This window comes from Cicer arietinum, chromosome 5 (assembly GCF_000331145.2).
Source record: "Cicer arietinum cultivar CDC Frontier isolate Library 1 chromosome 5, Cicar.CDCFrontier_v2.0, whole genome shotgun sequence".
NCBI classification, from domain to species: Eukaryota; Viridiplantae; Streptophyta; class Magnoliopsida; order Fabales; family Fabaceae; genus Cicer; species Cicer arietinum.
The window spans coordinates 29,007,437-29,021,218 of NC_021164.2; the positions used below are offsets into that span (position 1 = coordinate 29,007,437).

General features: G+C 30.9%; 1 protein-coding gene across 1 annotated transcript in view; it reads left to right on the forward strand.

The window, feature by feature from the left end:
• The first annotated feature begins 79 nt into the window (after positions 1 to 79).
• LOC140920409 (uncharacterized) overlaps positions 80 to 13,782 on the forward strand; it is an 18,404-nt gene continuing 4,701 nt past the window's right edge. The window contains exon 1 of the mRNA XM_073368683.1: positions 80 to 276. Within this exon, the coding sequence (XP_073224784.1) occupies positions 80 to 276 (197 nt within the window). The remainder of the gene's footprint in view (positions 277 to 13,782) is intronic.

Consider the following 13,782-nt stretch of genomic DNA (forward strand, 5'->3'; position numbering starts at 1 on the left):
CTTCATTCTTCTGTCTCTGCATCTGTTTGTATCTGCATTCTACATTCTACCTACTTCGAATCTACACCAAATTGTTGATATGGCCCGTGTAAAACAGACCCAAGCGCGCACTCCATCTCCATCATCTTCTTCCACCAGTGAAACACCTTCACCACCTCCAACTTTGACAAAGAGAGTACCCATCCCAACTCACAAAATACTTGCCAAAGATAAAGGCAAAGCTCCTGCCCCAATCCAAGAAAAGACGAAGAAACGTAAGGAACCCCCTACTGAAAAGCTCATGGCTGATGCCATGAAAGAAATTTCTCAGAAAAGGAAGAAGAAGCCTAATTCTTCTCCACCTCCTAAGAAGGTCTCTGCACCTAAGGAAAAGGAGGTACAACCATCTTTGTCTACAGACTTCGCAAAAAGGAAAATTCATGAGGCTAGAACCATGGATTTTGAATATTTTGATGTTGTGGAATTCACTTTTCAGAACCACCTCAGGTTTCATGGATTGGAGAGTTTTCTGTCTTCTACACTTGATAGCTATCCTAGGCTGATCAGGGAGTTTTATTCTACATTCAAGTTAACTGAAGAAGGTTTTACTGCTTTGGTTAAAGGAAAAAGGATTGCAATGTCCTTTGATGATTTCTCAACTTTGTCTGGATTGCCTTTCTACGGCAAATCTATTGATGGCAGCTCGGAAGCTGACACTGTTGATGAAGGTTGGGAAGAAACACTTGATAGGCATACCGCAGTTAAAGACCTGATGGTCGATGGGTTTGTTGAATCGATTTCACTGCCCATTGGTCAAATGAAGGTTCAACAGAGGATGTTGATGTATACTCTGACGCGTATGCTGGTACCAAGATCGGGAAATCATACAGTGGTCCAGAAGTTGGACATCATACTGTTATGGGGATTATCCAAAGAGTTAAGGATGAGCTGGTGTTGGATTGTGCTAAGGCACATGTTGGAAGCATCTCAAAGCAAGCTGATGCTGCCTTATCCACAGTTGATCACAAAAATTCTCAAACACTTCAAGGTCTCATTTGGAAATGAGGAATCTGCTAAAACGACATTGGTGTTTGGTGAATCAATTGTGAATCAAATGCAATTGAAACGGTTACATGGAAAATGGATAAGACCTCAAGCTGCTGTTGAATCAGCCTAGCCTCAGCCTCAGACTCAGCCTCAACCAGTCACTACATCTGCTACTCCTGATTTTGTGAATAGAATAATGGAATTCATTGAAGCTCAGATGGCACACAATGCCAAAGTGTTGGAATCTCAGTCCAGATTGGAAGCAATTTTAAGGACTCTGCAAGCCTCCTTAAACTCGGTTGTCAAAGATGTGGATGCGATTCAAGCACACCTCGGCATCAAACTGTCATTTGAAGACATCGCGGATATTGGTCGTCAAGCTGCAGATGAACCTAACCCAAATCCCCTAGATAACCCTGAGACTCACGGTGAGGAGACACCTGCTGAGGTTAATACAGCGGTCTCAACCTCTCCCATAGATGATAGTGAGGACCAGCCTAGACTAGGTGATTAGGACCCTTAGGTTTCATACTGTTTTGCTCTGACTTGTTATAATTCTGTGATGTATGATGAATTTTTTTTAAATGTTATATCATTTGGCTTAATCATCTAAGTTGCTCATTAATTGCATTGATTGATTTTGACTTAATACATATAAACTTCATTGTTTCTGATGCACTATGTTATATGTTTCAAACCCAATGCATATGTTCTTTAACATAGGGGGAGATATTGATTTTTCTGCCTTTTTGACTTAACTGACAAAGGGGGAGAAAAATTATAACTTGATAGTTGCATTGTTTTTACAATCTGATGTTTTTGCATGTTTTTTTTTGCTCTGATACTTAATAATAATTAATAATATAGTTTATAATACACTTATGCTTGTTGTTTTGAAATGCTCAAGTTACAATTGTATGAATTGTCAATTATGCCAAAAAGGGGGAGATTGTTGGATTTTGATCCTTTGATTCCTAATTTTGACATAATTAATAATTCAACAATGTTCATACAATACATGATAAATCTAATATTTGAATTGAGCAAGATTTCAGGAACAACAATCAAATCCTACACACTTGGAACAGGTTGCTTGAAACACAAGAAATCAACAAAAGTTGACTTTTGACTGAAGCAAATCGATTGGGAAATCGATTTCATAACAAGGGTGTAAGGAAACACAACTGTTTGTGTTGGTATAATCGATTGGACAATCGACTGACTAAATTAGAAATGAAAATTGCACAAGTCAGTAGCACCCCAGTTTTGAGGGTAATCGATTGACAAATCGATTATACATTTCACAAAGTAAACCTGATTGAAATAAATCGATTGGGAAATCGATTGGACAAGTCACAGTGACACCCCAGTTTTAAGGGTAATCGATTGGTAAATCGATTGCTTAAAAATCATTTGCAAAATAACTTTTCCTGTGACATACAAATCGATTGGACAATCTGTGTTGTAAAATTTCAATCAAGTTAAATTTGGTTGCAATCGATTGGGAAATCGATTGAACTAAATCCCAGGTAAGAACGTTTTCAGACAAATACATACAAATCGATTGGCACGTCGATTAACATCAAAATAGCTGAGTCACTGACTTAAACACAATCGATTGGCAAATCGATTGAAAGATCTTTTGAAAACCCAGTGAACTCTGAGCGTGTGACCAAATCGATTTTAAGTACTTGTTAATCGATTATGAAGATTTGATAAATCGATTATGGAATCGATTGATATGTGTTTCAGTTTGAACATAACATCTGCAATCGATTACGAAATCGATTCATATCAGTCTTAACATAATCACTGAGAAATGTTGTTTAAAGAATCGATTGGTAAATCGATTGGCTTATATAGTTTCAAGATTCAAGAAAAACAAGACACACGATAATCGATTGGCAAATCGATTAGACTGGTTTATCACTTTACGAAATCGATTGGTAAATCGATTGATTAATATGTTTTTCAGAAACTATATAAACTGTCTTCAATCATTCTTTCAATAACAATGATAATGATAACAATCTGAAATATACTTTGAATATTCTTGATATACAATAACACTTGGTTAATACACTGAGATTACTTTTTCAGATCAAAGAAAAAGAAGATTATCAACAATCAAAAAGATAGCTGGAAAAGTGATCTTGAAAGACAAGGGTTCTCATAAACAATCTTTGAATATCCAGAATTGTGAGAAGCCACATTGACCAAGATTGAAGACTACTTTTTGTTCTTCCTTTAATCTGTTTGTAATAATTCTTTGAAACAAAAACGAAAGCGAGAAAAGCCAGCTAGAAACTGGTGGCTACTTTCTTGGGTGAAGAGTGTTCAACAAGAAAGAGTCGTACTTTGATTCTGTGTTAGATTGCTGAGTATCTACAAGGATCAGAGGGTGATCAATAGGAAAGAGATCATTAAGATAGATAGGTTTCGGGGAGGAAACTGGACAATCTGTAATTGATTCTTTCTATTGGAGAAGAAAATCTGAAATCCGTTTGGATTGTCAGGACTGGATGTAGGTTGTCAAGTTGACAACTGAACCAGTATAAATTCTTGGTGCAATCTTCTCTAACCCTTAACTCCTTTGATTTACTATATTGCTATATCTGTATATGTGATTAATATTAGATGCATGTTAAACATATTCCATGATAAGTAATATTGTTTAAACTGATAATTTGACTTGTATGCATCTTGATTAATCTCATATCAATCTAATAAAACTTGCTAATCTTGTATGCCACGATATAAATTCCGTTGTGTGTATGAAATTGATTTAATTTCTTAAAGAACTGATACATTCTGATATATTCCGATTATTACGAGGTCGTACATACCAACACAATTTGAAAAATTTTCATTTAAAAAAGTTCTAAAGTTTCAACAATTTCTTGAAAAAATTCATTTCGAATATTTCATAACTTCGAAAGTTTGAACAATTTGAAAAATTTTTATTTCAAAAATTTCAAAATATTCGAAAGTTTCAACAACTTATGGCTACAAATAGTAAAAAATGACAAAAAATGTAATTTCATGTGGGATGGAGGGTGGGATGTTAAGGTGTGGGGTGCATAGTAGAATCCTCTTGAAGGAAACTTATGATAAACCAAAAAAACTAACCTTTATAATAATCGTTCTTTATAATTTTTATATAAATTTGCATACATATCTATGATAAAAAAGAAACTAACAATAAAAAAACATAATCATTATTACAAACTTAATTTCATATGAAGTTATTATTGAAAATCATTACATTTAAATACATCACAACATTTTAATTACATTTTAATAATTAAAATGTAACAATCATCTTAAATAACCACAAAGTATATAATTAAAACATAATCATCAAAACTTAATTTCATAACTCTATGATTAAAACTAACAATAAGAAAAAAAACAACTCTGATACCAAATTTAATTTGATATTAAGTTACTCTTGATAATTCATTACAAATAAATAAATCACAATATTTTAATTATATTTTAATAATTAAAATGTAACAATCATTTTAAATAACCACAAAGTATATAATTAAAACATAATCATCAAAACTTAATTTCATAACTCTATGATTAAAACTAACAATAAGAAAAAAACAACTCTGATACCAAATTTAATTTGATATTAAGTTACTCTTGATAATTCATTACAAATAAATAAATCACAATATTTTAATTATATTTAAATAATTATAATGTAAAATCTTAAATGACGAAAAAATATATATAAACATAATCATCACACTTTAAAAACCAACAATCAATTACAAAATGAAAATCTTAGAAGGTTTAAATAAAAATATTTTTTATAAAAATTAATAATATAGTTGATAAAATGTTCAAATAATTTTAAATGCTTATTTAGATATTAAAAATAATCAACATACGACTTTTATACCTTATTATTATTATTATTATTATTATTATTGTTATTATTATTATTATTATTATTATTATTATTATTATTATTATTATTATTATTATTATTATTTAGTCGACACATATTTTTACCATGGACATAATATACAAATAACAACTAGTCAATCTAATAAATGATTTGTTCATAGTTATTATTTACCATGAGCGTTGTTTCGAAGCATTTTAAAATGTGCAATAAAAATATTACAATTTTAATAATTTCTACATAACTTATATACTTTTTTTTTTCTCATATAACTTATATACTTTAATAAAAATAGAGTCCACGATCACTTAAATCAGGGTTAATGTTTTATGTCCAGGATGTGATAGTTAAATGGTAAGATTTTGATATTGTAGATAGATTTTAAATCCAACTTGAAACGATTGTAAAATGGTGATGAGTTCTACTTTGATTAATAATAATTTTTCCATCCCTAAAAATATTTTTAATTTTTATGATTAAACTTTTGTAAAATATTGTTTTTATCATATTATTTCAAGAGTAAAAATACTTATTTAATTACAAACTCTACAATTTCTTAATGATTTTAGTTCTTTTCCCTCTCTATTTTTTAATATCGGTCTTTTCATTTTATTAATGATATTTTTAGGGTTCCTAAATATTTATAGGTAAATGAAAGTGTCAATATAATTCAGATGTCTATTAATCACGATGGTGTCTTCACACTTTCATATTTAATTTAAAAAATGTTATTTGATCCCGACTCTCTATTATTAGTTATAAATGTTCAAAAATTCTTCAACAAAAACAATTGTGGTTAATTCTTCAACTAAAATTGTTGAGGAGCAACAATGGTGCAAGTAAACCAAAATTTAAACTGTCTAAATAAATAAATGATGTTTTTGAGAAAAAAAAAAGTCATTTTCATTTCACGTTAACATATTTAAAATTTTAATATTCTCCTAAATTTTTAAGGTGACAATTAATTGTATCGTTAGTTATATACAAAACTTTTATACCTTTATTTTGTCTATTTTTGTAGTGAAAATTAATTATATATTTTAATGCAATATTTATATATGCACATATAAAAAATATATCAACACCTACCGTGCAACGCACGTCCAAACATTCTTCTTTCGATCATCATCAAGAGAAAAGAATTAGAGCCTATGTTACATGAAAAACCTAAGAGAGAACCTATTCAAATTATCAAGATTTAAACTAATGTGAATTCCTTTCTTTTCCTTTTTCTGTTTTTGCATGTAGGAATGAGAAGGGTTTGGGTAGATTTATTGTGAAAAACTAGAGTTCAAATTAATATACAACTAGAATATGACCCGCACGTTGTGCGGGATATATAAACTTTAACATATTAATATTATTGTGAATAAAATTTTAAATTTTCAAAAATAATATATTGTATCGATTTTGTTTGTAGAGTATTTTTGCAAGTGAGTTTTAGTTGAGTAATTATTATATATGAGTTTATAAACACATATTTGAGAATATGTAGAACATTTTGGAGAACGTAATTGCAAATAATTCATATATTAAATTATATTCATTGAATTATTATGTTAAAATTTTAGTTATATTTTAATGAATGAATAAGATTTAAAACTGATAAAAAAATATTTAAATGTTTGATCAACGGATTTATAATTTCATGTCTTATATTACATTTCATTATTAAAGATTATGAGAAAATAGAACAAAAAGAGTCAATAATCTATTAAAATTAATATGTTAATCAATAATCTGTTAAAATTTATAGTTTTCTAATTACTTTATTATTTTAAAGAAATATTAATTGCTAAACATTCACCACTCTCTCAAATGTTCAGCCAAGAAATAAAACCAAAAATAATAATTTTTTAAAATAAACTCATAGTGAAGATCATCTTACAAACAAAACCCATAAATTATATTTAGTATTAAAAATCTTAAAAGTATTTTAATAAATATTAACATATGTAATTATCTACCGTAAAATCATATTAGTCATGCTTTTTTTTTTTTACTCATGTTGTCAAAAATGAAAAGTAGAATTAAAAATGGCATGACAAAATGAGTGTTATTTTCATCAGAGTAAAAATAGCTGCAACTAACATTTTAATTTAACTCTAGTTGCTTTCATATTAGAAAAATATTATTAGAAAAAGTGAAAGAATAAATATAAATTTATTGTCAAAATATTGTTAGAAAAATATATGATTTTGTCAATTGGTATTTATTTCTAAGATTTTAATTTAACGCTAGTTGCTCTTTTATTAGAAAAATTTTATTAGCAAAAATGGAAGAACAAATCTAAATTTATTGTCAAAATATTGTTAGAAAAATATAGTTAGAAAAATGTGTATATGATTTTGTTATTTGGTATTCATTTCATTATAGTCCTGTCAAAGAAATGACAAATCTAAATTACAATGTCTTGAGTATGAGACTTCTATACAACTTGACTTGAGAATTTTCACAAACAACTCATGTATGTACGATTGAGTAGAAGTAAAACAAATGTAGAAACTTCAAATAGGTAGTATTTTTAAAATTGTTGACAACATAATACATTTTTAGAAAAAAAAAAACATTAAATAATTTTTTAATCTAAATATTAAACATTATTCGTTTATCTATAAACGACACATAGTTCTAAATCTTCTGAAGACACAATAATAACACTACTATGAAGCTGACTATGAACAATCTTCTTTGTCTTTTGGAAAGCCACTATACTTTTATGTCATAGATGAGATAAAGTATGCATGCAAAAACAATACTCTAACTAGCAACAATCAATGTTTTGAAAAAAATGAGCAAATAGGTATATTATATTACAAAATACCACTTACTCAAAAACTATTTGAGCGAATTTTTTTTCTTTCAAACTCTATCTACTTCTTTGAAAATAATTGGGCTACAAAGAGGTTTTCTTTTGAGTTAATAAAGTAGGATTGTTACCTATTGAAAATTTTTTCTCGTGGCAGTGGCGGGTCTGCGATCCGAAGGTTAATTGCATAAGGTGTGTGAAAATAGTTATAAAAAAAAATTGACGACAATTTAAATAGTTACAAATTCGGAACTGGAGGAGGCACAATAGTTCAATGCAAAGATAAAAGTTATTAAATAAAATATAAAGACAAAGTGAATATTGGAGTTTCATAATGAATAGTGCAACACATAATATACTCCATAATGAAATATAAGCATAATTTGATATAAAAAATATTGATGTATTTGCACAAATATCTATATACACAATAATTGACTATAAACATGTCAAAACATATTGTAATTATAAATAGAGTTAAAACTCAACGATTTAAACTAAAAAAAATGTAAAATTTATCGCACGTTTTACTTATATAAAAGCACATAAAATAAATATACAAAGAAAAATTGCATAGAGACCAAAGTGTTTGTGTCCCTATCTTCCAATTTCTAAATAAACAATATACGATACAAAATAATTTTCACAAATTGTTGTCATTTATATATTTTGTGAGAAGCTTTTAAAAGGACCAATATATTAATTGTAGTTAAAACCATTGAAAAAATATTGTTACCAATAATGATTTAGGAACAATGAATGTTAATTAACTAATATTGATTGTACTTTAATTTGTAACTCAAGATACATAAATAGTTATACATAATATTATATGCTAAATATTAATATTAATATTAATAATAATAATAATAATAATAACAATAATTCTGTTAAATCAAATTAAAAGTGCACTACGCCAAAAATGACATTTAACAGCGCCCATTTTACAGCGCTTGCTCAACACAAGCGCTGTTGGAAATATATTTTAAAAATAACGGAGCCTTTTACAGCGCTTTTGTTCGCAAGCGCTGTAAAACAAGCGCTGTTGTAGGTCATATAACGTTTGCGCATAACGTTATAAGGCTTTTACAGCGCTTGTCAAAAAAGCGCTATAAAATGAAGCGCTTTTGCTTATCAGTTACAGCGCTTTTTTCACAAGCGCTGTAAACACATGCGCTTCCAAATATTTGAACTACCTAATACAGCGCTTTTTGCACAAGCGCTGTAAAATACATGCGCTTTCATTGAATTTAACTACATATTACAGCGTTTTTTTCACAAGCGCTGTAAACTACATCTTTCAAATAATTATATACGTTGGGAACCCTCATATCCTCTACATCTTTCAAATAATTATATACGTTGGGAACCCTAATATCCTCTACGTACTTTGCGGCCATCTACGTTGTCTCAGGTATTTTTTACACATGATATGTTATGTTTTGTTATATATATATATATATATATATATTAAATCTACTAAAAATTGTTATATATATATATATATATATGTGTTAGAGAAGATGAATTAGAAGGACATCTAGTATGTAATGGAATTGATCAAAGCTACACATGTTGGATAAGACATGGTGAGAAAAAAAAAGGAAACATTAATTTTGAGAATAGTTCTACATATGCTTCAACTGATTTCGATACAGATACATATGAGCCGGACCGAGTTGATGAGATTGCAAAAGCAGTTGAAGAAGATCTTCGAGATTGTCCTAAAATGTTTGAAAGTTTGTTGAGTGATGCAGAGAAAGAATTATATAATGGTTGTACTAAATTCACAAGACTGTCAGCGATATTAAAGTTGTACAACTTAAAAGCGAGTAATGGATGGTCTGATAAAAGCTTTACGGAATTATTAACACTCATAAAAGATATGTTGCCAGATGATAATGAACTTCCCAGTCGAACCTACGAGGCTAAACGGATTTTGTGTTCTATTGGAATGAGTTACGAAAGGATTCATGCGTGTCCTAACGATTGCATTTTATTTCGAAACGAATATGAACTACTTAAGGCGTGTCCGAAATGCAATGTCTCTCGATATAAGAAGAAAGAATCTACTCCAGCAAAAGTCGTGTGGTATTTTCCTATAATACCAAGATTTAGGCGCATGTATCGCAGTGAAGAAGATTCAAAACACTTGACATGGCATGCAGATGAAAGAATTAGAGATGGAATGTTTCGACACCCTGCAGATTCCCCACAATGGGCAAAAATTGATCACGAGTATCCTGAATTCGGGATAGAGTCAAGAAATCTAAGACTTGCACTTTCTACTGATGGAATGAATCCACATGGTCTTCAAAGCATCTCACATAGCACGTGGCCTGTGATTTTGGTAATATATAACCTACCTCCATGGTTATGTATGAAGCGTAAGTTTATGATGTTGTCTCTGTTAATTTCTGGACCCAAACAACCGGGGAATGATATCGACGTATACTTGACTCCTTTAATTGAAGATTTAAAAATTCTGTGGGAGACAGGTGTGGAAGTTTATGATGGGTATAGGAAAAAGTGTTTCAATTTGAGGGCTATGTTGTTCGGCACAATTAATGATTTTCCAGCATATGGTAATTTATCAGGATATAGCATTAAAGGTCAGTGTGCATGTCCTATATGTGAAGAGAGTACAAATTGGATGCGGTTGAAACATTGTAAGAAGAATGTGTTTCTTGGACATCGTAGATTTTTACCTTATAGTCATCAGTATCGTGGGTGGAGAAATGCATTCAATGGAAAATCAGAGGAAGGTAAAGCTCCTTTAGCACCGACTGGATATCAAATACTTGAAAAAGTACAAGGTTTGACCAATAAATTTGGCAAACCTTTTGCGGGAGAGCTGGTGAAAACTGGGTGGAAGAAAAAGTCAATTTTCTTTGAATTGCCATATTGGAAGTCATTGTATGTAAGACATTTCCTCGATGTGATGCATATTGAAAAAAATGTATTTGAAAGTGTTATTGGTACGTTACTCAATGTTCCAGGAAAGTCTAAAGATGGCGTCAATGCAAGATTGGACTTGGTCGATATGGGAATAAGAAATGAACTGGCTCCAGTAAAGAAAGGAAATCGCACATATCTACCTCCAGCCGCTCATACTCTATCTAGAAAGGAAAAAATTGTTTTATGTAAATTTCTACACGAAGTTAAAGTTCCAGAAGGATACTCTTCGAACATTAAAAATTTGGTTTGTATGAAAGACCTCAAGTTAAAAGGTTTGAAGACCCATGATTGTCATATTATAATGGAGCATTTGCTACCAATAGGTATACGTTCCATTTTACCTGAAAAAGTTCGACTAGCCTTAACTAGATTATGTTTCTTCTTCAGGGAAATTTGTAGTAAAGTGATCGACCCTCAGAAATTACCGACATTGCAGAGGGAAATTGTTGTTACTTTGTGTGAGCTTGAAATGTATTTCCCACCATCGTTTTTTGATATAATGGTTCACCTTACTGTTCATCTGGTTAAGGAGACACAACTTTGTGGGCCAGCTTATATGAGATGGATGTATCCGATAGAACGATATATGAAAATATTAAAAGGGTACGTAAAAAGTAGAAGTCGACCAGAAGGTTGTATTGCTGAACGATACATTGTTGAAGAGGCTGCTGAATTTTGTACTGAATATCTGTCCAATGTTGAATCCATAGGGCTTCCCATGTCTCGTCATTCGGGAAGACTATCAGGAGAAGGGATAACTGGAAGGAGACTACTGACTATATCAAGGACAGAATGGGAGCAGGCACAATTGTATGTTCTGCACAATGATGATGAGGTTCAACCGTATGTTACAATACACATTGATCAGTTATCTCGTTTGAACATGAATAGGAATCAAAATTGGATAACTCGAGAGCACAATCGAAGTTTTGTAACATGGTTAAAAAATCACATAATGTCAAAATTTGATATAGACCCCGGATCAATTTCAAATAGATTGAGGTGGCTAGCAAATGGTCCGAGCTTACATGTCTTTTCTTACACTGGTTATGTTATTAACGGCTACACATTTTATACCAAAGAACAAGATGATCAGACCACTATGCAAAATAGTGGAGTCACTCTCGTAGCTGAAGCGATGCATGTCTCAAGTGCAAAAGACAAAAACCCAATATATGCAAATCTATCATATTTTGGGGTTATCGAGCGCATATGGGAGTTAGACTACACAATGTTTCATGTTCCCATATTTGGTTGCAAGTGGGTCGATAATAATAATGGCGTTCGGATTGATGAGTCAGGATTCTTGCTTGTCGATTTTAATATGGTGGGATACAAAGACGAGCCTTTTATTTTAGCGTCGCAAGCTCAACAAGTGTTTTATGTCATTGATCCTTCTGATGATAAATGGTCTGTTGTCCTATCGACCAATAAAATAAGTGATGATAACAATAATGATGAAGATGTTGGTAATGATCTTTTATTTGCAACATCACAACAACCACATGAAATTGATTCAACTGATGATGGTTTATATCTTAGAGATGATCATGATGAGGGAATTTGGATTAATCCATCGTTTCGTATTGTAAATGGACAAACAAATGTGAATGTCACCAGGAAAAGAAGAAGGGCATCTTAATGTATATGTTTAATTGTTTTATATAAGCTATGCATGTAATCTGAACTGTGTTTATAATCTGAATTATTGTGATAAATATGCATGTAATTTGAATTGAGTGTTTTATACTAATATGGCAGAATAGCAAATTAAGTCACTTATATAATTTGAATGGTTTATATCCTAGTTATAACATCTCGCAGTTTGCTACTAATGTCACTTATATAATGTAAATTAAATGCCACTTCGATTGGAATAAATGTATGAGTTACAGTCATCCAAAATTGAACCCAAACAAAACCAACACAAAAATACACATACTGAGGCCTTTTACAGCGCTTTTTATAAAAAGCGCTGTAAAACACCCTTTTGAAAATAAGTAAAAAAGACATTTTACAGCGCTTATTTGACAAAGCGCTGTAAAAAGCTTTAAAAATAATATTCATCAGACACCTAACATGACTATCTCTAACATGAATTTCTTCAAACACCTTGTACGCATCATGGGAATCCCCAAAAACACATTGTTAACAAAAACATCAGACTCAAACCCATTTTCCGCAACATGGGAATGAACCTGAATACCAAGTTTCGATTTAAGAAGGAAAGGGAATGTAAAGAGATCATAAAAAGGGTGTTGAGGTGGAGATTGAATTGTGAAAGAGTAAGCTTTGATGTTTGTGAAGAAGATGCATAAAAGGAGAAGAGTTTGGTGAAGAGGAAGAGATTTTGGTGGTGACCAGTTACTACTATGTGGGTTTTGCATGTTGAGCTTACCCATTTTTCGCAACATGGCAATGATCCTGAATACCAATTAAGTTTCGATTTAAGAAGGAAAGAGAATGTAAAGAGATAAAAAGGGTGTTGAGGTGGAGATTGAATTGTGAAAGAGTAAGCTTTGATGTTTGTGAAGAAGATGCATAAAAGGAGAAGAGTTTGGTGAAGAGGAAGAGATTTTGGTGGTGACCAGTTACTACTATGTGGGTTTTGCATGCGGAGCTTGTTTAAAAAATAACATAACAAAACACAAAAACAATAAGGCGTTTTACAGCGCTCATTTAGAAAAGCGCTGTAAAAGGCTTTAAAAAAAACATTCATATACCATAATAAAACAAGGAGGTCTTTTACAGCGCTTTTACACATAAGCATTGTAAAAGAGCCTTTTAAAATTAACATAAAGAGACATTTTAGAGCGCTTATTTGAAAAAGCGATGTAAAAGGCTTTAAAAAACATTCATATAACATAATAACACATGGAGGTCTTTTACAACGCTTTTGCAAATAAGCGTTGTAAAAGAGCCTTTTAAATTTAACATAATGAGACATTTTAGAGCGCTTATTTGAATAAGCGCTGTAAAAGGCTTTAAAAAAAACATTCATATACCGTAATAAAACAAGGAGGTCTTTTACAGCGCTTATTGGGAGAAGCGCTGTAAAAGAGCCTTTTAA